Source organism: Psittacula echo, assembly GCF_963264785.1.
Source record: "Psittacula echo genome assembly, chromosome: 5".
Classification (NCBI taxonomy): Eukaryota; Metazoa; Chordata; class Aves; order Psittaciformes; family Psittacidae; genus Psittacula; species Psittacula echo.
In genome coordinates this window covers 84,194,901-84,218,829 of record NC_137739.1, presented here as the reverse complement: position 1 = coordinate 84,218,829, position 23,929 = coordinate 84,194,901, and the positions used below count along the sequence as shown (strand labels likewise).

The 23,929-nt window shown below is 46.7% G+C and overlaps 1 protein-coding gene across 1 annotated transcript in view; it reads left to right on the top strand.

Annotated features, from left to right (window-relative positions):
* Window positions 1–20,080, top strand: part of LRP4 (LDL receptor related protein 4) — a gene marked incomplete at both ends in the record, with an annotated part of 81,664 nt that extends 61,584 nt beyond the window's left edge. The window contains 27 exons of the mRNA XM_080619075.1: window positions 1,324–1,554; window positions 1,849–2,005; window positions 2,364–2,581; window positions 2,911–3,087; window positions 3,623–3,748; window positions 4,450–4,658; window positions 5,259–5,340; window positions 5,980–6,085; window positions 7,143–7,344; window positions 7,667–7,856; window positions 8,109–8,240; window positions 8,886–9,026; window positions 9,390–9,476; window positions 9,676–9,847; window positions 9,930–10,092; window positions 10,332–10,557; window positions 11,919–12,222; window positions 12,553–12,771; window positions 13,086–13,220; window positions 13,392–13,500; window positions 13,825–13,969; window positions 14,465–14,578; window positions 14,873–14,990; window positions 16,652–16,719; window positions 17,337–17,424; window positions 17,880–18,021; window positions 19,745–20,080. Of these exons, the coding sequence (XP_080475201.1) occupies window positions 1,324–1,554; window positions 1,849–2,005; window positions 2,364–2,581; window positions 2,911–3,087; window positions 3,623–3,748; window positions 4,450–4,658; window positions 5,259–5,340; window positions 5,980–6,085; window positions 7,143–7,344; window positions 7,667–7,856; window positions 8,109–8,240; window positions 8,886–9,026; window positions 9,390–9,476; window positions 9,676–9,847; window positions 9,930–10,092; window positions 10,332–10,557; window positions 11,919–12,222; window positions 12,553–12,771; window positions 13,086–13,220; window positions 13,392–13,500; window positions 13,825–13,969; window positions 14,465–14,578; window positions 14,873–14,990; window positions 16,652–16,719; window positions 17,337–17,424; window positions 17,880–18,021; window positions 19,745–20,080 (4,397 nt within the window). The remainder of the gene's footprint in view (window positions 1–1,323; window positions 1,555–1,848; window positions 2,006–2,363; window positions 2,582–2,910; window positions 3,088–3,622; window positions 3,749–4,449; window positions 4,659–5,258; window positions 5,341–5,979; window positions 6,086–7,142; window positions 7,345–7,666; window positions 7,857–8,108; window positions 8,241–8,885; window positions 9,027–9,389; window positions 9,477–9,675; window positions 9,848–9,929; window positions 10,093–10,331; window positions 10,558–11,918; window positions 12,223–12,552; window positions 12,772–13,085; window positions 13,221–13,391; window positions 13,501–13,824; window positions 13,970–14,464; window positions 14,579–14,872; window positions 14,991–16,651; window positions 16,720–17,336; window positions 17,425–17,879; window positions 18,022–19,744) is intronic.
* Window positions 20,081–23,929: the final 3,849 nt, after the last annotated feature.

Sequence of the window (23,929 nt, the reverse complement as noted above, 5' to 3'; positions counted from 1 at the left end):
TTGGTGAATGTCCACGAAAGCTGTGTGATTTTGACCAAGGAAAGATACTCCTTTCCCTGCCAGCAGGACCGCCCTTGCTGCCTTTTCCTAGTCGTTTGTCATTCTTGGTGACCCAGATCCTGGGACAAAACCAGCCTCCTGCCTCTGTCTCTGTTCAAGAAGTGTCTTAACTTTTCCAGTCAGTGAGGTTGTATCACACCTCCTTGTGGTTTGACCCTTGATCCTGGTCACCAGTCCTGAATGCTGTGAGTGGCTGCTGAATAGACATCTGGTGGTTTTAAGGGCATTCATACACTTGTTTAACTTTATTCCTCAGCTCCTCTAAATGTAGGAGCTGAGAAATTAGAAATTTCATTTAAAGAATTAAGATTTCATTATGAATTCCGCTAATGAAATCCATAAGGAATTATAGAATGGTTTGTGTTGGAAGGGACCTTAAAGCTCACCCAGTTCCACCCCCCTGCCATGGGCAGGGACACCTTCCACTAGAGCAGGTTGCTCCAAGCCCCTGTGTCCAACCTGGCCTTGAACACTGCCAGGGATGGGGCAGCCACAGCTTCTCTGGGCACCCTGTGCCAGCGCCTCAGCACCCTCATAATAATGAATTTTTTCCTGATATCTGATCCATATCTCCCCTCTGAGCAGGTTAAAGCCATTCCCCCTTGTCCTGTCACTACAGGCCCTTGCAAAAAGTCCCTCTCCAGGTTTCTTTTCAGCCCCTTTAGGCACTGGAAGCTGCTCTGCAGTCTCCCCTGTGCTGAACAAGCCCAGCTCTCTCAGCCCGTCTTCATACAAGAGGTGCTCCAGAGCCCTCTGATCATTTTTGTGGCTAACAGGTCCATGTCCTCCTTGGAGGATGTTGACACTGGGGTTTTTAGGTTGTGTGGTTGTTTTGGTTTTTTTCCCTCTGCAGTGGAATGACCTGCTGAGTTTATCTCTGTCTGAGGCAGATTTTAACTGTGTCTTGTCTGTGGTAGAAGATGTGGTAAAGCTTGTGTGTTTGTATGGCCAAGTGATAGATACAGGAAAAGGAAACTATAAACCAGCTGCCAAGTGGTTGCCTAGTGGCATGGTTTCAGAGGCTGAGGTGAGGTGGGAATGATTGCTTCTTGCTGAGTGAATGTTTGCCAAAAGGCTTAGAACTGCTCCTCTGAGTTAGGACTGTGTTTAGGGTGGGAAAACAGCCCTCTGAAGTGTTTTAGACTTGGGAGCTGATTTCTTGCTGCCAGTACCACATAACTGTGTTCTGGGACTTGGTGCAGAGGGAATGCTGGGCAGAACCCTGTACAAGTAGTCTAATGCTGTCTTCCCATGTATTCTCAGGGCCAGAGCCAGTGCTGCTCTTTGCCAATCGAATCGATATCCGACAAGTGCTGCCTCATCGCTCAGAGTACACCCTGCTCCTGAACAACCTGGAAAATGCCATTGCCCTTGACTTCCACCACAGCAAGGAGCTGGTGTTCTGGTCTGATGTCACTCTGGATCGCATCATGAGGGCCAATCTGAATGGGAGCAATGTGGAGGAGGTGGTTTCCACAGGCCTGGAGAGCCCAGGTGCGTCACCACAAAAAAAAGGCAAAAGCCTGAGGGCTGAGCATGATGTGAGAGCATGGGTGGGTGAGTGGAGAAAAGTGGGTACCCAGCATTCAAAGTGGAGTGCATCTCCCTGAGCAAGGGGAGAGTGGAATGGGGTTAGATCACTGTCCCCCTGGGAGTTAATCTTGGCTGATGGGGGAAGAGACAGGAGGATTGAACTGAACCTCTTGTGAGGTGGAGAGGGAATGGGAACTATTCTGAGCAAATCCTGCTCCTGGTTTCATTCTGTTCTTAATTCTCCCCTGGAGATAGGTGGACTTGCTATTGACTGGATCCATGACAAATTATACTGGACAGACTCTGGGACATCTCGAATTGAAGTAGCAAACTTGGATGGGACTCACAGGAAAGTGCTGTTGTGGCAGAACCTGGAGAAGCCGCGAGCAATTGCTCTGCATCCTATGGAGGGGTGAGTGAAAGCACAGGACCTCAGTGAGCACTCAGTGTAGGTGCTTCCAGGTAAGCATCGAAAACCCCATCTCTGGTCACAAAGGCTTTGGGCTCAAGCCTTCATTTGATATTGTCAGTTTGGAGAACCTGGCAATGCTGAGGCTTTCAGAGCCTTAATCCTATTTTGAGCCCTTCAGGTTTCACCAGCGTGAAAGCATTGGGTGTTACCATGTTGGCTGACACTTCTCCCATGGCTGCTACCCAGTCTCATGCTCGAGGTCACAGGCCTGATAACTGTTTTGCCCTGACAGGGAGTGATGGTGGGTGCAGTATGTGGGACATGAGTTTTAAAGCCTGTCTCTCCCTGCCTCCTCCAGCACTATCTACTGGACTGACTGGGGCAACACTCCCCGCATTGAGTATTCCAACATGGATGGCTCTAATCGGCGCATCATTGCGGATACACACCTCTTCTGGCCCAATGGGCTGACCATTGACTATGCAGGACATCGAATGTACTGGGTGGATGCCAAGCATCATGTCATTGAGAGGGCTGACCTCGATGGGCGGAATAGGAAGGCTGTTATTAGCCAGGGTAAGTAGCAGAGCTTTGTACAGGAAGTGCTCTCTCTAGTAAAGAAGACAGTAGCACAATGCTACTCTGAGTTTGAGCCGCTGTCTTCTGCTTCTGTACTTGTCTCCTTTCACTGTGGGATGAATTCTGTTACCACTGGGGGATGGGGTTTGCTACGTAGTGTTTAGTGGATAAGAGAGAGAAGTTGTCTGTTATATTAGTGTAAGGTGGGTTGTGCAGGTTGACTGTGGCAAGGCCCAAGGAGCAGAGGAAAGAACATTCCCTCATCTCCCTGCTAGCCTAAGTCCTGTTGGACCTGATTATATCCCTGTATTGGATGTCTGTTACAGGCCTCCCGCACCCATTTGCTATCACTGTGTTTGAGGACAGTTTGTACTGGACAGACTGGCACACCAAGAGCATCAACAGTGCCAACAAATTCACAGGCAAGAACCAGGAGATCATCCGCAACAAACTGCACTTCCCTATGGACATCCACACTCTGCATCCTCAGCGCCAGCCAGCAGGTAACTGCAGAGAAGGTAGAGACCCATTTTAGCTGCTAGAAGACCTGCTGTCGCCCACCACCCTGTAAAACAGGGAGATGGCAAGCCTGAACCCAGAATATCGAGACAGCCACCACCTCTGTCCAGAGCTGGTGCAGAACTTGCTCCATGTGGCAGTTCAGCCCTGGTAACCTGGTGTTAGGTGTTACCACAGCTCCCTCTGCTGCCACATGGAAGTGGAGATTTTTCAGTAGCAAACACTTGTGGCCTCTTTATCTAAGAACCGTTTTAGGAGGGGGAATAAATGGCAAATGGGCACTAGTAATGACTGACACCTCCCTTATTCCTCTTCAGTTGCCATAATCTAGAAGGGAATTGAGTTAAATGCTTATTTTAAAGTTGAGCCCTACAAATGGAGTTAATGCTTTAGTTTATGTTTCCTTAATCTCAGTTAACTTCTGGGTAGACAAATTACAGGGTCTTGCCACTTTGGTTGGTGTTTATACTCTTTACTCTTTGCTTTATGCGTGGTTGTTTTTGTCTTTGGCTACTTGAGCAGGGAGAAACCGTTGTGGGGCCAACAACGGGGGCTGTACTCACCTCTGCCTGCCGAGCAGCAAGGGTTACACCTGCGCCTGCCCCACGGGCTTCCGCAAGACCAGCAGCCATGCCTGCGCCCAGAGTAAGTGAGGTGGGACCACAGCCTGCATGCTCGGATGTTCAGAGGGTGGCAGAGGGTTGGCAAGGGGAGTAAAAGCAGCATCAAGTTGTTTCCAAGGAGGTACAGCTGGACAGACTGAGTTAATAGTATTAAGGGCCCCACCAGAGGATGCTTCACCTTCTTGATGCATCCCCTGTTCTGCAAGCCCTCACTAAGCTTGATGGGTGGGATCCAGAGAAGCTCAATCTTTGCATCCTTATTTCAGGGCCGCTATTGGTGCTCCTCTGCTTGTCACAGCTGATTGTTTCCCTAAAATGCCCATAGGAGCTGTGTGTGATGAACAAAAAGTCTGGTCCTCTTAATTGCCACAGTTTCTCTCAGTTTGCAGCCATGTGGAAGAATTAGGCCAACTGTCTCCTAGATTCTCACGAGCTATTCTCAAATGGCTATTTGATTTGAGGGAGGTCTGAGCCATTCCTTGATTGACTTTGTTTCCCCAACATAGGCTACCCTCAGGAAACAGCTCCCTACTACTCTGTCCCCACCCCTGCCCACCTATCCCACCCTGTGATGTTTTGCTATCAGTAAAATCCTGGGCTGTGACCTGCCAGTGAGAGGTGATGGAAGTGGTTCAGGTTGGCTATAGCAGGGAATTGTCTGTGTCTATCACTGTGTTGTTGAACTTAGAGAAATTAAAAGAAGACCTTTCGACCTTTGATCAGGTCTTGACAAGTTCCTGCTTTTTGCCCGAAGGATGGACATCCGTCGGATCAGCTTTGACACAGATGACCTGTCAGATGATGTCATTCCCCTTGCTGATGTTCGCAGCGCTGTGGCTCTAGACTGGGACTCAAAGGATGACTATGTCTACTGGACAGATGTTAGCACCGACTCAATCAGCAGAGCAAAATGGGATGGATCGAGCCAGGAGGTACAGTGTTAACTACGTGTGGAGGTCATCTAGCCAGGAAACTCCTTGAGCATCAGATTTGAAGGCACTGGGATACACTGGTCTTCTAAAGAGCTTCATTAGTTTGCCTAGTTCTGGCTCAGAAGAGCCCTGAGGTCACTGAACACTTCATAAACCAAGTTTGGTGCATGTTCCTGGTATGGCAAACCTTGAATTGGGACACAGAGCATGTTGCAGTTGTGAGCTGTTCCCAATTCCTTTGTTGTAGCCCTGAAATCTGAAAGGAAGAAGTATTAAATCCCCTGTTATATACTGCATTTGGAAACAAGAGCCACGCTCCTTGGGAGTGCTTTTTGCACATGTCCTTAGGCTAATGTGCCACAGGGGAAAAGAGTTGAAAGTTTGGAGTTGCAGTTTGAACACTTGAAAAATAGATGTTTCTCTAAGTGTAAGACTCATTTGAACTTCTGAGTCCTTAATACTCTCTTGTATGGCATTGCTTTGCTTGGGCTTTTGCCTTTTGAAAGTTAGCATTGTAGTGAATGGGTAGCACATTGGCCAAGTGCTTACTCCTGAAGGTCTAATCTCACTAAACACTTTTTCTTTCTTGTTTTTATTTAGGTTGTAGTGGACACCAGCCTGGAAAGTCCAGCTGGACTGGCAATAGACTGGGTCACCAACAAGCTGTACTGGACTGATGCAGGTACTGGGATCCTCTGCTTTACCTGGGCTTCTGTCTTCCTTATTAATGATGAAAACTGGAAATCAGCCAGATAATTTTGTCTCATTTGAAGTTTGTCTGTTTCTGTCTAGCAAAAATGGAGGTTTTTGTGTGCTTCTAACAAAGTGGGAGTTGAGGTGGAATCCTTTGTTTAATTCTCTTTGCAGTATCCCCGGTACTAATTCTGTAGAAGAGTTTATAGTAGAAGTCAAGCGCAGCTGTTGTCTTGCATTTCTGTTTCTGTGCATTTACCTATCTTGGTGTATCTTGGGGTGCAGCAGGTAGTATTTGAAGGATGGTCCCTGCTGGAAAGTCATAGTTCAGACAGATCTAAGGGGGATGATTCTTTTTTAGCTGTTCTGTCATGCCCACGTAGATACCTCGAGGCTTAGGGAAGAGCTGGTTTACATTCATACAGGACTCTGCATCAGTGACAGCCACAGACGTGACTTGAGAGATCTAATGGCAGGTGACATTTTGAGCCACGTTTCTTACCTGGCTTCCACCTATGAACAGATGGATGGGGAAAAAAAAAATGCATTGTTATATGGATGGGTTTTGCTTTAGACCTCTGGAATCACAAGAACTTTGATCTCGTCTTCTCTTTCTGGACTTTTGTAGGAACAGATCGGATAGAAGTCTCTAACACAGATGGGACCATGAGAACTGTTCTGATATGGGAGAATCTGGACAGACCAAGAGATATTGTGGTGGATCCTGTTGGAGGGTGAGAGATTCTTTCTTCTGGAATGACATGGCGATTCTTGCATGTCGAAACAAGTTCAGGCTCTTTGGTTTTGTGCAATTGTCTTTCTGTGGTGCCATGGTTCTCCATCCTGCCAAAGACTGAAATTAGAGACCTGATTTTGGATGCTAGTGGAACAAGATAAGCAGGGATAATTGCTTGTTATGCTGTAAAGCTTGCAGAAGCTGGCTTTTTCATTTGTTGGAAATGGAGTTTTCATTTGTTTGTTCTGGGGACATAATAACTAAAGATATGCTACGAAACCTGTTGAGAATGAGGCCATCTAGATCCTTTCTGTTTCTCTATTTCACATCTGTGTTGGATTTGTGTTCAGGCTCTCTGCTTATCAACTGGGGTTCAGTCAGAAGGATGTCCTCATAGAATCATAGAATCATAGAATAGTTAGGGTTGGAAAGAACCTTAAGATCATCTAGTTCCCACCCCCCTGCCATGGGGTGAATTACTGTTGATGTCAAGCACAGTTGTAGCCCTTTGGCTTCAAAACACTCTTTTCAGAGTATTGAGGGATCAGCTATGCCATGGACAGCAAGCCTGAGTAGAGTAACAGAAACAGATGGTTTCAATAACAGATTTTGCTTCTGAATCATAAGACCTTGTGGAGCTGGGGATAGGGTGAATAGGAAAAAACTTCCCAGCCATTGCTTTGGGAATGCTGAAGGTGTTGAATAAAGGCGTGCTATTCGTTCCTTGAATGGATTACTGGAAGACCAATGCAGCAAGAGTATAAAGAGCCAATAGTGGAGACTGATAAATAATTGGTTAATTTTTAGAGCTTGAACTACTATCTTGAACTTTTTCCTCTGTGTTGTAATTAGGCCAGCCCATGGGTAGTAGAAGGTATACAAATGTATGATCCTTAGGTACAAGAACCCAAGGCTGAACATAAGTACAATGCTAACCCAATGCTGCTTCCTGCTAGGGCCTGAAGGCACCAGGCTCCCTTGCTTCTCTAACACTGCCTGGCTGTAGTGGCAGTGAAGGAATGCGGGCAGTCACTTCTATCTGGGCTTGTGTTCAGGTTCATGTACTGGACTGACTGGGGAGCCAGCCCCAAGATTGAGCGTGCTGGTATGGATGCCTCAAACCGCCTGGTGATCATTTCCTCCAACCTGACATGGCCTAATGGCCTGGCCATTGACTACGAGTCGCAGCGCTTGTACTGGGCAGATGCAGGCATGAAGACCATCGAGTATGCCAGTCTGGATGGAAGCAACAGGAAGGTAAGGGAGCCATTTCTGAGGAGGGTGTCTGGGAGCCTGAGGTATAAGTCCTAGAGCACAGAGTGCTGATGGCCCCTGCCTCTTTCTCCAGTTGAAAGTGAAATCTCCAAATCAAGACATGCTGGGCTGCTTTCACTGGGAGAGGAGAGCTCCCTGTGCAAACTGTGTTTGAGGGGAACCTCCTTTTGAGGGCTAATGTTGCCCTATCACTCTCCTTTTGCTGTGACTGTGCATTATGATGTTGAGAGGGGGCAAGGGAAGCCTCTTCCCCTTAGTGACTTCTTAGTAATGTTTCTTTGGGGGCTGGGGGTAATCTGACCAGGTGCTGATTGGGAGCAATCTGCCTCACCCCTTTGGACTTACTCTTTATGGCGAGAGAATCTACTGGACAGACTGGCAGGCCAAAAGCATCCAGAGCGCAGATAGAAGGACTGGGCAGGCTCGGGAAACGCTGCAGGACAATCTGGAGAATCTTATGGATATTCATGTTTTCCACCGGCACAGGCCACCAGGTACAGAGCTCGTCCCAAGCCACACTGAGCTGAGAGCTTGCTCAGGCTCTGGTATATGGCACAGCTCTCCTGCAAGGAGTTGACCTGTCTGTCAGCCATCAATGCCTTAAGTTTCTGGGTGGAATATGAGAGCATAAGAATAACTCTTGGCTTGGTATTTAAGGGCATTCTAGAATGCATTTCTGTAGCTGTTACACCCCTTTTTTGTGCTTGTGCTACTGGCTTATGGATTTCTCATTCTCTTTCCTATAGTACATACAGCGTGTGAAGTTGGTAATGGAGGCTGCAGTCACCTGTGCCTCTTGGCACCTCTTCCGAAAGGTTACAGCTGTACCTGCCCCACTGGGATCAACCTGCAATCTGATGGCAAGACCTGCTCCCCTGGTTAGTCCTCTCTGTAGGGTTCTCACTGTAGTTTTGTATCACAGCTACCTTTTGTTCCTGTCTTGTTAGAGAACAGTTCACTTTGATGTGCTTATCTGCTTTACCCCTTGAAAAACCCATTTGTTTCCTGTACCTTCAATTTGAGTTAGAATTACTATGAAGAAACTTACTGATACTGGATTGATGCACAACAAATATGTCTTGAAATTATGTTGGGCAGCTAAAGCAGATGTCGCATTTTTCCCTATACTTGTGCCTCAGCCTTGAGGGGGATTCTTTTTTATCTACGAGGTGCTATATTCTATAATAAGGTCTGTACTGCCATGGACCCTCTTTTTCAGGAAGGCACTTGGCTTCAAGCCGTCCACTTTTTTTCCTTAGCCTGAAAAAAATGACTTCTAATTCCCATTTCCATATGAGCAGAAGTAACTTCTATGAGTTCACTCATTTTCAACTTGGATGTAAAGAAGCTTTCAGTAACGCTCGGTAAAGCTTTTGTACCAAGAGTCCCCATACGCTGAGATGTGTCTGAGACTTCCCTTTTCCACTGAAGTGGATGTCACCTTCAGAATGTTCAGTCGATGATGCCTACAGTTGGCTGAACTTGTTCCTCAGTGATACCTGTCCATTTTCACCTCTCTGCAGGAATGACCAGCTTTCTGATCTTTGCCAGAAGGACTGACATCCGCATGGTGTCTCTGGATATTCCCTACTTTGCAGATGTTGTTGTCTCAGTCAATGTCACCATGAAGAACACCATTGCAATTGGAGTGGATCCTCGTGAAGGTCTGAACTTCTTAATGTATCTGGCTGTTTGAAAGGCAACAAGGGACTTCATAGCTAAACATCTGAATAAAGACCCAGGTGCAGATCTTACTGTAGGTTGTAAATTTGTGTAGGTTCTTATCTTGTATGTGCTGCAGATATTCCTTTCCAGTCAGGAAACGAATGTCCAGGTACGAAAATACTAGCTATCATCTAGCTATCACTCTGACTTAATAGTCTTATGCTGCTGATATTCCTGTTTTGAATGGTGCTAGCTGGTAGTCAGACCTGGATCTGGTTTTTAAGGAGTTTACTGCTTGGTTTTTGGGGTTTGGTTTGGTTTTGTTGTGGGCTTCTTAGCAGTTTCTTTCTCCTTCCACCCAGGAAAGGTTTACTGGTCAGACAGCACACTGCGGAAAATCAGCCGGGCTGCCCTTGATGGCTCACAGTTTGAGGACATCATCACTACAGGTAAGAGAGAGTTTGGACTGGGAGCCTCTTGCCTCAGCATGAAAAGAGTGGTTCTCTGGTACCCTGCTAGAATAATCTTTAAGTCTTCAGTGGAAGGGTAAGCAAAGCTAAAGCAACTGCCTCCTGAGGTGCACAAGGGGAATACCAGAACTTCCTGACTAAGCTGAGAAGATACCAATACACCTTTCGGTTTTCTCAGGTCTCTTGACTACAGATGGGCTTGCTGTGGATGCTATTGGCAGGAAGATGTATTGGACAGATACAGGAACAAACCGGATTGAAGTGGGCAACCTTGACGGCTCCATGAGGAAAGTCTTGGTCTGGCAGAACCTGGACAGCCCCCGAGCAATAGCTTTATACCACGAGATGGGGTCAGTGTTGTCCAGAGGCTATCTAGGGGTTAGAACAGGACTTTTGACTTCTGTTTCCATAATCGTTGCTGACTTTCCCCAGGTATATGTACTGGACAGACTGGGGTGAGAACGCCAAGCTGGAACGCTCTGGAATGGATGGCTCTGGGCGTGTGGTGTTGATCAGCAACAACCTGGGCTGGCCTAATGGACTGGCAGTGGATAAGGCTGGATCCCAGCTGCTCTGGGCTGATGCACACACTGAGGTCCGATTCTGTTCTTAAGCAGGGTTTGTTCTTGGATCTTTGGTAGTCTGGAGGCTGTTTTAAAGCTCTTAAGCAAGCTATTAAAACAACAAAGGGAACGTAAGCTGTTCTGAGTGTATGGGGAGGGTGTACTTGAGTAACATCACTTGTTCCGCCTCTGTTTCCCACTCAACCTAGTAACTGCTAGCAAGAGGATCACTGTTTTGATTATGAAGCTGATGTTTTATTTCTTTCTTTAGCGGATTGAGGCTGCAGATCTCAATGGTGCCAACCGCCACACCCTGCTGTCCCCAGTGCAGCATCCCTATGGCCTCACTTTGCTGGACTCTTACATCTACTGGACTGACTGGCAAACTCGCAGCATTCACAGGGCTGACAAGGACACTGGTGCCAACGTCATCTTGGTGAGGGCAAACCTGCCTGGCCTCATGGACATTCAAGCTATTGATAGAGCACGGCCCCTGGGTGAGTTGCTCGGCTGCTCCCAAACCAGTGGGTGTCTGTGGTAACTAGGGCAGCCCTCAGAGCTGTCACTGAAGAGAGTTGTTTGGTGTAAGCATGACTGGTAGAGTAACTGCTCAAAAATCAGCTTTTCTTCTCTTCTTTCCTCTTGTTTAACTGTTTTTTGCACTTCTCCCTGTTTATCCAGCTCCATAGGTCTGATGTTTGCTTATTACTGCATGTCTTTTCCCCCCTTCGTCCCATCTCCTTCACTGGGCTGCACTGACAACCTCATTCTCACGCACAGCAGAGCCACTTTCTTAGGAGGACTGAATGAGTCATGCCCCATTAGGCTTCATCAGAGTTTACTGGCATTGGACAGTTTCCCTTTTTTAACTGCAGAAGGCACTGATTCCTCTTCTGCTGGTTTAAACCTGATTTCAAGTTCTAGTCTCTTTTTCCCGACCATTGAAGGCTTCATCTTCCCATCTGCCACTTCCCTCTACAAAATCTCTGCTTCTTTAGTTGTTCATAATATACATCATGCTCTCCAATTATTCCATGCCAAGAGTCGGATTCCTTATGTTACTGTCTGGGGATCCTGTACAACCCCATCTTGCCTCCTTGCTTGTCAGTGGGAGCTGCTTTGTGCCGTGGCTTCGTTTTGTTGGGATTTTCCTCAACGCATACTTCTACAGAAAATTCTGTGCTGCTTCTCCTGTGGCTCCTAACAGCAGAACATCACCCTTGACAGTTTAACTTTACAATATAGCTTAAAGCTAACCAAAACTCAAGCCATCATGTCCCTGCTGTCTTCTTCCCACCCCCTGCACCTCTCTTCTGGGTTTATCCCCTCCTAGTAAATAGATGTTGGGAGTTTTTCAATTAAAAAGAAGAAGATATGACCCTAATATGTCAGGCACTTTGAGCAGGCTTCTCTGATGCCTTTGTTTACTTGCCACCGTGTGAGCTAAGTTGAAACAGAAGCTTCTTTGTCAGCCTGGCCTCTGGTGCATTGTCACGCTGCTTCCCCACAGGGTTGGATCTTTCTGTCAGCATTACCATTTGCAGCAATAATAAAGCTAAACTGCAGTTGTGTGAATCTAGCAGCATTTGGTTGTTCCTTCTTACATGGGAAAGCTCTGATTAGCAAGGAATGCGGGTCAAGATTTTGCTCCTAATGCTCCCCCTTCTATGCATTCCCGTTCACCTTGTCCAGCCATGCCCATACCCACCATGAATCTTGGAGGGGAAGGAGGCAGTCTCTGTATGAAGGGCTGTAGCAAGGCAAGGATGAAGTCAGCTACTAGCAAGTTGTGCATGTCTATAGCCTTTAAAATAAACCTTTGCTCTGTGGGATCATTAAACTTTCCCTATTTCTAAAGGCTTCAATAAATGTGGAGTTCGTAATGGTGGCTGCTCCCACCTTTGCTTGCCTCACCCCACTGGCTTCTCCTGTGCCTGCCCCACTGGCATCCAGCTGAAGAGAGATGAGCAGACGTGTGACTCTTCTCCAGAGACCTACCTACTTTTCTCCAGTCGTGCTTCCATCCGTCGCATCTCTCTGGATACCAGTGACCACACAGATGTGCACATCCCTGTCCCTGAGCTGAACAATGTCATTTCTCTGGACTATGATAGTGTGGATGGCAAGATTTACTACACAGATGTATTTCTTGATGTCATCAGGTGGGTGCCAGTCATCTGCTTGGCCAGTGCCCGGGTTACCCAGCTGCTTGTGCTGGTGGTGCCACAGTGAGCTGTGGAGTGTGCCAGTAAGCTGGGGAGACTGAGGTGATGGCAGTACACCAGTGCTTACACCTTGTCTTTGGCACACAGCACCATGTGTATCACTGAACCAAATGCTGAAGGTGTGTTTAACCTCCTGGAGACTATTGGGGAGAAAAGGTGTTCGGGAGGTAGCAGTATGAGGTGGCCCTGTGGTTGATGGGGATCACACATGGAGGTATGGGAGATTGCCATTCCTCACACTGCCATTTGTCATTGATTTCCATCCAGGCGGTCTGATCTGAATGGCAGCAACATGGAAACTGTTATTGGCCAGGGTCTGAAGACTACAGATGGCCTGGCAGTGGACTGGGTTGCCAGGAACCTCTACTGGACAGACACAGGACGCAATACCATAGAAGTAGCTAGACTGGATGGAAGCTCCAGGAAAGTGCTGATCAATAACAGCCTGGATGAGCCCCGAGCCATCGCTGTCTTTCCCAAGAAGGGGTGAGTATGGGGTACTGGTGGGGCAGGGAGAAGGGCTGTGCAGAAGCAGATTGAAGAGGGAGTTGTGGGAGGAAGGAGAGATGTGCCATTTGGATCTGCAGGTACCAGCAAGGGGCTGGCTCTAAGTGACAGATGTAATCAAGCAAACAGTGAATTTGAAGGTTAGGCAGGTAGCTGGATAAAGCAAGCTACAGGCCACATGATCTTCTTTGAACCTGAAGAATCAGTTAATGGCAGTTTAATTCATAACTAAAACTTCCCTTGGGCTAAATGAAATGGTCTTTTCTTCTTACACTTGCATTTTATCTCTTCAGGTATCTCTTCTGGACAGATTGGGGTCACATTGCTAAAATTGAACGGGCAAACTTGGATGGCTCTGAACGTAAAATCCTGATTAACACTGACCTAGGGTGGCCCAATGGATTGACTTTGGATTATGACACCAGGAGGTGAAAGATTGTCTTCTGTTTGCATAGGGTTAAGGGATGTAATGAAGTTTTTTAGCTTGGCTTATGACTAGCATTGTGGGTTTTGGGTTTGCTTTTTGTCTCATCCATCTTGACTAAAAAGTGAAAGGGGATTGTATAGATGGAAGCTCACCTCTTTCCGTGTTCCTCCAGGATTTACTGGGTGGATGCGCATCTTGATCGCATAGAGAGTTGTGATCTCAACGGGAAGCTACGGCAAGTGTTGGTCAGCCAAGTGTCACATCCTTTTGCTCTGACACAGGTAAGATTTTCTTGCTGCCACCGTTCTCCCTGGTGTGCTGATGAGTTTGGACAGTGGAGATTGGGAACAGGGAACTGGTACAGTCTGGGGAAACCAAGACAGCTGAGGGGACAGTACTTAACTCTTCCGTGGAGCTAACAAAGGAAGTTTGCCTGAACTCCTGTGGGGTGTAGACGGTCATTTTCTTTATGGTAAAAGGGGAAGGGGTTGAAAGGCCTTTGTTTGGGGCCTTCTGCCACTGGGATGTATTTTTATGGATATCCTGTGTCTTCGTGGCTAACCATGCTAATGGCTGTGATTGTTCTTTGCTGTCTCCCTGAGCAGCAGGATAGGTGGATATACTGGACTGACTGGCAAACCAAATCTATCCAGAGAGTGGACAAATACTCCGGGCGGAACAAAGAGACAGTCCTGGCCAATGTTGAGGGACTGATGGATATCATTGTGGTTTCCCCTCAGAGACAGACAGGTAAACAGGAGGATCTTGATTCAGGCAAATGCTAATTGCAGACAGCAAGATGTCTAACAACTGTGCTATTGTAGGTGTCAAGACAGAATCCTTTCTTAGACTCAGACTGTTAATGCGTTTCCCCTGTGCACGTTCGATGTCTGCCTGTGACATTTCACTCAAGTACTTCTTAATGGTGTTCTGTTACAGCTTTGATTAGCTAATGTCACTTTCTGTGTTGTTCATCTGGCATTGTGTTAAAACAGAAGAATGTGAGCTTTTTGGGTTTTAGTCTCTGCAGCTGTGCTGACTGGGTTCCTGTCTAATGCTTTCCAGTGCCTTCCTTTCAAGACTGCCTTAATCCTACCAGTGTCTGACTATTGTCATCACTTTCTTAGCAGTCAGATGAAGAGCATATGCCAGAAAGCGTCTCTTGCTGAGCAGCAAAAAGGGTTGTTACTCTGAGCTCCTACCTGGTCAATGCAACGTATTTAGCAAATTGCTTGTTCCTTCCAGGTTCTAATGCTTGTGGAGTGAACAATGGAGGCTGCACCCACCTCTGCTTCGCCAGAGCTTCTGACTTTGTCTGCGCGTGTCCGGATGAGCCAGATGGGCGGCCCTGTTCTACCAGTGAGTTTACTGAGTGTCAAAGGGGTAGTAGCTAACATAAGTGAGCTACTCCCACTGTTTGTGCTCATGCAGTGGCAACCAGGGCATCCGAAGCCTCTCCAGTGTATAAAACCTTATATACTGGAAATAAGGTAGTTGTGAGTAATACAGCCACCTTCTGTCTTTTCTGCTGACAGACTGGGTCTGAGATGGGAAAGCTGCTCATCTGGGCCATTTCAGAAACAGTCTATATCTTACCAGACTTGTTCATCTGTCCCACAAAGTTGAGGTTCTGGTTATTTTTCTCTGTTCTAGTTCCTGGTGTGGTGCCCTTTGGTCCTGAACTCACCAGTGTGAGAGAAAGAAGTCAGACGCCACCTGGCAGAGTAGGTACCTCAACAACCAAACCTCTCACGCCTGCAGTGGAAGGAAAGTAAGTGCTCTTGTTCCCTTGGAACTGGGGTGTGAAAGTCACAGCTTGTACAAGGTGCAACATATAAGCCCCCTCTGGGTTGTCATCATCCAGATAATATCTGTCCCTAGCCAAAAGAGGCTATTCCAGGTCCAGACTTCACATTCCTAGTGGGAAAACCATTCTGATAAAGAATGCAGAACACCGTTGAGCTGGCAAGAAAGAAGCGCAGAGATCTTTCTTTCTTTTCTATTGAAATGTGTGTCTAGGCTGACTGTGCTGAAGTGTTAAAATCCTCCTGAGACCATGCAATTCAGTTGATAGATTTTTTTTAACTCCTAATTTTGACAACTTACTTCTGAAAGGAGGAGGAGGGAGTCTGTTCATTTAATTTACTGGGAGAACTCAAACCTGACTCAGATGCCTGAGGAAGTGGTTCTGCTCTGATCACAAAGGAATAGCTTGTTTGGGGCAGAACAGAATCTTTGCAGCTCTAACATTTAAGTTACAATGCAGGTAGTTAAGAGACCTTCTGTAAATTGGTTGATGAGAAAATGAACATGAGCCGGCTTCAGTGTGTGCTGGCAGCGCAGAAAGCCAACCGTGTCCTGGGCTGCATCAAGAGGAGCGTGACCAGCAGGTCGAAGGAGGTGATCCTGCCCCTCTCCTCTGTTCTCGTGAGACCTCACTTGGAGTATTGTGTGCAGTTCTGGTGTCCTCAACATAAAAAGGACATGGAACTGTTGGAACAAGTCCAGAGGAGGCCACGAGGATGATCAGGGGACTGGAGCACCTCCTGTATGAAGATAGGCTGAGAAAGTTGGGGCTGTTCAGCCTGGAGAAGAGAAGGCTGCGTGGAGACCTCAGAGCAGCCTTCCAATATCTGAAGGGGGCCTACAAGGATGCTGGAGAGTGACTCTTCACTAGGCACTGTAGTGATAGGACAAGGGGTAATGGGTTCAAACTTAAACAGGGGAAGTTTAGATTGGATATAAGGAGGAAGTTCTTTTCTGTGAGGGTGGTGAGACACTGGAATGGGTTGCCCAGGGAAGTTGTGAATGCTTCATCCCTGATGTGGTGTTCAAGGCCAGGTTGGACAGAGCCTTGGGTGACATGGTTTAGTGTGAGGTGTCCCTGCCCATGGCAGGGGTGCTGGAACTTGATGATCTTAAGGTCCTTTCCAACCCAAACTATTCTATGATTCTATGATTCTAAATCCCCTGCAGCCTGCTATTCCTACTGCCCAGGAAAACAAAGGAAGTTCTGGCTGGGTTATTTACAGGGCAAACCTTCTGCTTTGCTGGGTATGATGCATTGGACAGAAAGATCTTTGTGCTGACGTTAGGATGTTCTGATTTTTGCTGCAGCACTGATGCTGAAATCTGTCCTCTCATAGATGTATGTATACACCTGTGTACCTGAGAGGCAAATCTAGAATGACTTGGACATGAAGATATTGCAGACCTATAATTGATATATACACCCACCCACACCCCACCCCACCCCCATATATATGGTCCTCTCTCTTCTGGATACAGAATACTGAAGAGGGGAAAGGAAGGCTCCTGTTGTTGAACTGGAAATGGAATTGATATCAGTGCTACCCAGTGCCATCCTGTCTTTTGGTGCCTTTGATACTGTTGATGCCACTTCCAGTAACTAACTGTCGTTCTGTCCTTCAGCTGCTCTGACAAAGATGCTAGGCGAGGCTTGTGTACCCATGCCAATGAGGCAGTGCTGGCAACCATGGGTGAGTTCCTTTTCTTTAACTCTTTTCCACCAGATTTTTCCTCCAGATGTGCCCATGGCCTTCCAGTCCATAGTGTCTGAAACTCACATTTCAGAATTCAGACTTGAATTATTCAGATGTCCTCTGAGCAGAGCAAAGTGTGCCTAGGGATGAACATTGGTCATACACATTCATTAGCCTCTATGGGGAGTTTTCCAAAGTGCACTTTGGTTTGAAGAATAGTTTTCCTTCATCTCATACTTCATCCACTGGGCTCTTCCCATTAATGATGCTCTTCCTTACCATTCCCTTTGTGTTTGGTTGAGGATGGCTGACTGGAGTAATTGTTTCCCACTGCAGGAGTAACCTGTCAGCAAAGGGGTCTAACTCATCATTATCCAGCCACATTACAAACATCTTGATGCTCCTTGGTCTGCTGGAGCCTGGTTGGGAGGAAGGGTTATCATATTGGGATTCATCTGAAGCCAAACTCTCTGCCAAACCTTGGTGTACTGACATTTTACTTTACCTACTTCTGTATGGTATAAAATCCCTGTATTAGGTGTTACACCAAGGTCAGTGTTATCCAATGGAAGTGGAGAAGAGTGCATAAATTACCTTTGCTGTTCACTTTTCAGGAGAAGGACTGCATGTCAGCTACATCATCGGAGGTCTTCTCAGCATCTTGTTTATTTTGCTGCTTATTGCTGCTTTAATTATATATAGGTAAGTGATCTTTTTGCCCCTCTCTTAGCCAACAGTAAAAGCTGGGGTCGTAGGAGAAGAAAGCTCCTGAAAGCACTTTGTCTTTCTTTGTCATTTACAATGCCTTTGTTCCCCATTGGAAGCAGTGTTTAATGATTTGATTTGCAAGGTTTCAGCCCTGTGCAAGGCATGCAGCTCTAATATTTGAAGCCTTAATGGCTAAATTTTCTGTCATTTAGCCATGAGTCATAGACAGGAATGCGAGACAATTCACAGATAGCTTCACCAGTTACGGCCAGTACAGCTTTTGTGGTTACATGGCGATGCTATACTGGTAGCTGAAGAGCCAGGTGAAGTCAGCATTCCCTCTCTGAGGGACAGTGAAGATTGCTGGAGCTTCCTCCTCACCGAGCACTTGGGAGGTTTGGATCCTGGCAGTAGGGCCCTGTGTCTTTCCTGACATCTCTCTTCTCTAGGCATAATAAGTCCAAGTTCACGGACCCTGGCCTGGGGAACCTCACCTACAGTAATCCCTCGTATCGGACATCTACCCAAGAGGTGAAGATTGAAGCAGTTCCCAAACCAACCATGTACAACCAGTTGTGCTATAAGAAAGAGGTAAGGGTTTTGCTGCTAAGGACTTTGTGAAAGTCCTTTGTGTACTACAGGCCTTTGTGAAAGTGTTGCAACTTGTCAGCGTTGACTTTTCAGATGTAGGTGGACAGTTTGAGTGAATTGCTCAGATTCCTATGGAGATGAACCAGCAGCACTTCTTCCCCACTGAGCTGTAGTGAATTAAACCTGTCTTCAGCTCTCTGCTTCTTCCCAACTTCCACAGTGTCTTATATTTCATTTGCATAGGGTGCTGCCCCTCAGAGTACCAGGAGTCAAAGGGAATTGTCTTCCCTGGACACAGTCTGAGTTGGTGACTGTTGCACCAAGGTTGCTTTGGACAGTCACCGGGGAACCAGGCAGCTAGAAGGGCTTCAGTAACAAGAACATGGCTCCTGGCTGTGCACTGCCTGGAAGGGGTGGGATAGGGAGAAAACTGGAGCCCTTAATGAAGCATTTTAAAGGCCCTGCAGACATCTGCCCTGGACAGGATGGAGAGGGTTTGATATGATACCTTGCAGCACTTCATTTCTCCTCTGTTTTCTCCTCAGAAGCTTTCCTATCACTCAGATAGCTTCTCATCTTCCCTCTTCTGATTTCCGTCCACATCCTCACATCAGGTATCACTACTCTGTGTTTGATCCTGCCTCCCTCACTCAAGTTGTGTTGTGTGGCTCAAGCACTGTCTCATACTAATTGTTCCTTCTTGTTCTCTCCCCTGCTTTTATGTCTCAGCTCTACTGTCTGTCAAGAATGTGTAGGTAATTTTCTATGGCAGATCCTTTGGTCTTGGCTTTGGCTACTCATACTCAGTGTGTGAGATATGGAAAAGATAATTTCTGCAGGACTATTGATAATGATCTGGTAGATCACTTAGTTCCTTGAGCAGGGATCACAGCAACACAGAGGAGAGTTTTCCTTGCTTTTATTTTTCCAGAGGTACTGTCCAATAGGTTTCCCAAACTTTCCTGCCATTTTAGTCTTTATTTACTAAGGATAACTCGGGTTTATTTGTCTGGCAATCTAAATCCTTTCCACTTTTCTCTTAATTCTGCTGCTCCTAGACATTACCAAGATGCATATTTCCCCATCCACTTTCTCCTCAGGGATAGATCAGATGTTCTAATGCTCCCTGTTTGTCAGTGAGGCACTTCAATCTCAGTGTGGTCCCTTTAGCCTCTGGTTATTTTTGTTGTTTCCCTATAATCTCCTTTCCCTGTATGACTCTGAGACTCAGACGCAGCAGTGGTATTCCAGTTGTGCTTTCCTGAGAGGCAAATCTGGAATGACTCAGACATAAAGATATTGCAAACCTAGAATTGATTCCCTACCTACTCTTAGCATGAAGTCTTCTGGCTTTTCCTGCTTCCCATTTTGTTGGGTTGTTTTTTCCCTTCCTTTTTAGGCTCAGTGTTGTTCTTACTCCCTGCTGTTTGGGAATAGATATAGTTGAATTAGAAGAGCCAGCTCATCCTCATTCCCCTTCCATGATTTGAAGAGTCCTGGTGTTTGGAATGAGAGCTCTTGCAGGGAACACATCTGGGGGTAGTGAAGAACTGATGGGAAGCTTAGAATGGGTTCTGCCATTGTGATAGTCCAAGCCCCAGTAGCTGTTTTCTTGGAGGTCCAACCTTTTGTCTGCTTCACTGTCTACATCCTAGATCTGCTTTGTTCTTTGCCATGTTTTTTTCCATATATGTATTGTTTCATTCATCTGTCTGCTCCCTAGACTGGTCCTGACCACAGCTACACCAAGGAGAAGATCAAGATTGTGGAGGGGATATGCCTTTTATCCAGTGATGATTCCGAGTGGGATGACCTTAAGCAGATTCGGAGCTCCCGAGGAGGGATTCTGCGGGACCACGTCTGCATGAAGACAGACACGGTCTCTATCCAGGCTAGTTCTGGCTCACTGGATGACACCGAAACTGAGCAGCTGCTACAAGAGGAACAGTCTGAATGCAGCAGTGTTAACACAGCAGCAGCCACTCCAGAGCGGCGGGGCTCACTCCCAGACACAGGCTGGAAACACCAACGCAAGCCCTCCACTGAGAGCGAGGTCTAAAGTACATGTGACTTTGGGAATGCTCGTACCCTCCTTAGCCTCTGCTCTGCACAAAACAGACAGGACTCTGCCTGCTAGGCAAGGAAGGGCACAGAGACCAGCTCCTCTTGCAAGGGGCCCAGAAACTGTGACTGCCTTTCAGCAAAGAGCTTGGGCAGCTGTGCTGTTGTGGTTGGAGAGGGAGGATGGGTGGGTTGGAACCCAGAGACCCTTTTGGCTCATTTTCACTGTCTGTGGTTTATTTATATGTTTCCCCTTTCCTGGAAGCTGCCACATTAACTTCTGCAGTGACTCCTCTGGCCTGAATCTGGTTCAGATTGTGTTCTCTGGCAACCTGCAAGTCCTGTGCCATCCAGCTCACACTCAATGCCCAGGAAGAGAGCAGAGCTGCCTCATTGCTAGCTCCTGGTTGCAGAAGTACCCCTGGTTCCACTAGTTCCACTAGTGTTCCAGCACTAGCAGCACTCTTTGAGGCTTTGTGTTGAGGGGTTTCTGACTTGAGAGGAGTCTTGGAATAGATGAGGTATACTTCGGGGCTCAAGGGAACACTGACACAGCATCAGGTCACCTTTAAAGGGCATAAAGAGGGTGACCACAGTTGCCATGATTTGCTTCATGAGAACTTCACTGCTTACTTTCCCATCTGCTAGTAAAAACTTTAGGGAATGCTTCAGATTGGAGCTCTGTGTCTGTTGCTGGCAGTGGACACTGCTCCTGTTCTCCCCTTTCCTGTTAAAACATGTTTGTACTCTGGAAATACAAGAGACAGCAAATGGCCCTTTCAGAACTGCTCCCTGTGGGTATTGGAGTGCTGAACTTAGAGCACTCTGAACTTAAGCTGAACTTAAGCAAAGCAGGGATTGGTATTGTTCTCAGCTCTGCAGAGCTAATGGGAAGAAATGGATCTCAGCAAGACCTAATTTCTACTCTTGTCTTTGCATAACTGATACATTAAAAACAAAGAAGAAGACTTGCTAAGTCCCCGCTAGTCCTAATTCTACAAGGACCCAATTCTCTTGGTCTTTAGGACCTTAGATTATTGTAATAAGGGGAAAAAAGAGAATTCCTAGGTCGAGTCTTTCCCAAGGGAACCCTCAGTGCTGACAGTTAGGATCTCCTTTATTACTATGCTGAGCCCATTTGACCTAGAATAGGAGACAATAATCAGGGAGCTGCAAGGGCCATTTTAAATAACTGTTTATCAGATAGAATTGCACTTTAAGCTCTTCTCTTACCACTAAACAGCTCTCCTTGCAAAGGCATTTCTCCCATCAGCTTCAAGAGCTTCAGCTGTTCACTGGCCTCCACAGCCTTCACCCTCTGGGAGGTGTAATCCTACCCTTGCAGTTGCACCCCAGCAGCATCTGGAGGTGGGGCTCCCAGGGACTGTTGCCACCTTTTCACCTTCTCTTGACTTCTCGTCATCTGCTTGTCCAGAGGGAAAGAAAAAACAGATAGAGAAATTATCTCTTGATGCTTCTTCAAAACTGAGATTTATATTAACCCCTCCAGTCACTATCATGGTAAAATAGGAAGTGTTAAGTGAGAGGCTTGGAAGCAGAACTTTCCAGTGAAGATTTTCTCACAGCAAACTCTGTAACCTCTTTATTTCCTGGAAAGAGGTCGAGTACATTCCCACCTGGGGTGTAAAAGGAGCAAAGCACACACTAGGGGTATGGCTCAGAGGTGCAGGGAGGACGCATCTCCCATGCAGTATTTGTCCGAATGGTAGAAGAAAGGCAAATCCATCCTACCGTGCTTTAACCCTGTTTATGTACTAACAGCCCTGCTATCCTGAAAACCACCACAGCTGCCAGTGGGTTTGTCTGTACTTTTACAGCTCTGCAGGAAGGAGGAGGTTGCAGCTTTGACCTGGCTCTAAGGGGGCTTGAAACTCTGTCCGTAACTGCACCATTGGGCTGACTGGTGTATATTCCTGTGGAAGATGAACTGGAGCTGAGGCTTGGAAATTTCCCTGTGTTAATGTGGGGCTCTTCCCTATTCCCAGAGGATTTTTTTTTTTTTAATTAGATTGTTATTTAATTATTTATTTGATTGACTCCAGCCTGGGAAGCATTGGTTTTGTTGGGCAGAGGCACTTTTGGATTGAGATGTGGACTCGACTGGGAACTGAGACAGGAGTGTGTGTCACTGACCTGGACTGTGCTGTCTGAGCTGCCTCATGCAGGGACAACACCAGAGGGCTCAAGCATAGGCAGAAGAATCAATATTAACAGAAAGCACGTTGTCTTGGTCAAAACCGTGACACACGTGTAGAGGCAGGGGCATCAGAGCTGAGAATGAGTGGCTGGATGGGGAAAGCAAGTCTCTGATTTCTATGAGAGCAGGGTTTGTCTGGGGTGCATTTGGTTTCGTTTCCCCAATAGCTTTTGGTGAGTGTGGGACAGGGCTGAAGGGAAACATCTGCCCAAACCTGTCACTTGAGGTTCGGTCAGCCTGTGTCACAATAATCACTGTCTGAGTCTCAAGTGCAGAAGGGGAAGGAAGACCCAGTCAGTCTTTCCAACAGCTTACGGTGTTTGTGATCTTCACCTTCATATATCTCTGCTGTCGCTTAGGAGGGACCTTTCACACTCCAGCCTAACAACCATTCATAACTGCTCTCTGCACTCTCCCTCAAACGATTGTGGTGAAAAGGAGCACCAACATGTCCCACAGCCTCTCCTCTACCAGTGAGGTGGGCAGAAATGAGTTTTCTTTATCCTAGAGACAGCCCCAGTGAGATGCTGCCTATGGGGTGCATCATGGTTCCCTGTTTCAGGGAAGAGAAGACCCTCGTTGCACTTAGGATGTTAAGAATGTAGAAGGGCTACTGGGGAATGATCTCTTGAGCACTGATTTACTATGTAAAAAGCAAACCTCTCTCCTGTCTGTCCCGAGCTAACGTCAGTGATTTCTGCGTGTTCCTGTGTAATGGTTTTAACGTTACTCACTGGAGACATTGGACTTTCTGGAGTTATTTAACCACTGTGTTCAGTATTTTAGGGGTTGATGATAATTTAATATAAATTTAGCTTTTCTTAACCATTTTGACTGGCTTTTGGTTGTGAATCGTGCATGTTATTTTGACTTTCCTTTGAAAGAGGAGCTCCCATACTTCACAGAACCTCAACTTTGTTTCAGAGGAGCAAGAAGTTAGGAACAGACCTGGGTTCTTTGATAATCTGATTGTAACACACACATCTTCTACCACTACAGCTTTGAATCAAGGACAAAATATCCACACTCATGCACTTCAGCAAATTCCTGTGCACACATAACACCTCTCTGGCTTGTTTTCCTTTTTAACATAGCAACAGCAGAAGAGGATGTTTCTCTTCTTGAAAAGTATTAGGACTGTAGTGGTCTCAAGCCCCTATCCAGTAGAAAATAAAGCTCTAGAGAAGAGCTGTTTTTCCATCTGTAAGGGATTTTGTTCAAGATTCTGTTTCATTTTTTAATAACTGAGTGTTTAAGTAGCTGAATAATGAATGAAACATTGAATAATACAGGAGGGAAATTCAGGAGGGCCACAACGATGCTCAGAGGGCTGGAGCAGCTCTGCTCTGGAGCCAGGCTGAGAGAGCTGGGCTGGTTCAGCCTGGAAAAGAGAAGGCTCCTTAAGGTGAGACCTTAGAGCAGCTCCAGTGCCTGAAGGGGCTCCAGAAAACCTGGAGAGAGGCTTTGGACAAGGGACGTGGGGACAGGACAAGGGGAATGGCTTTAACCTCGCAGACAGGAGGTTGAGATTAGACATTAGGAAGAAGCTCTTCCCTGTGAGGGTGCTGAGGCACTGGCACAGGGTGCCCAGAGAAGCTGTGGCTGCCCCATCCCTGGCAGTGTTCAAGG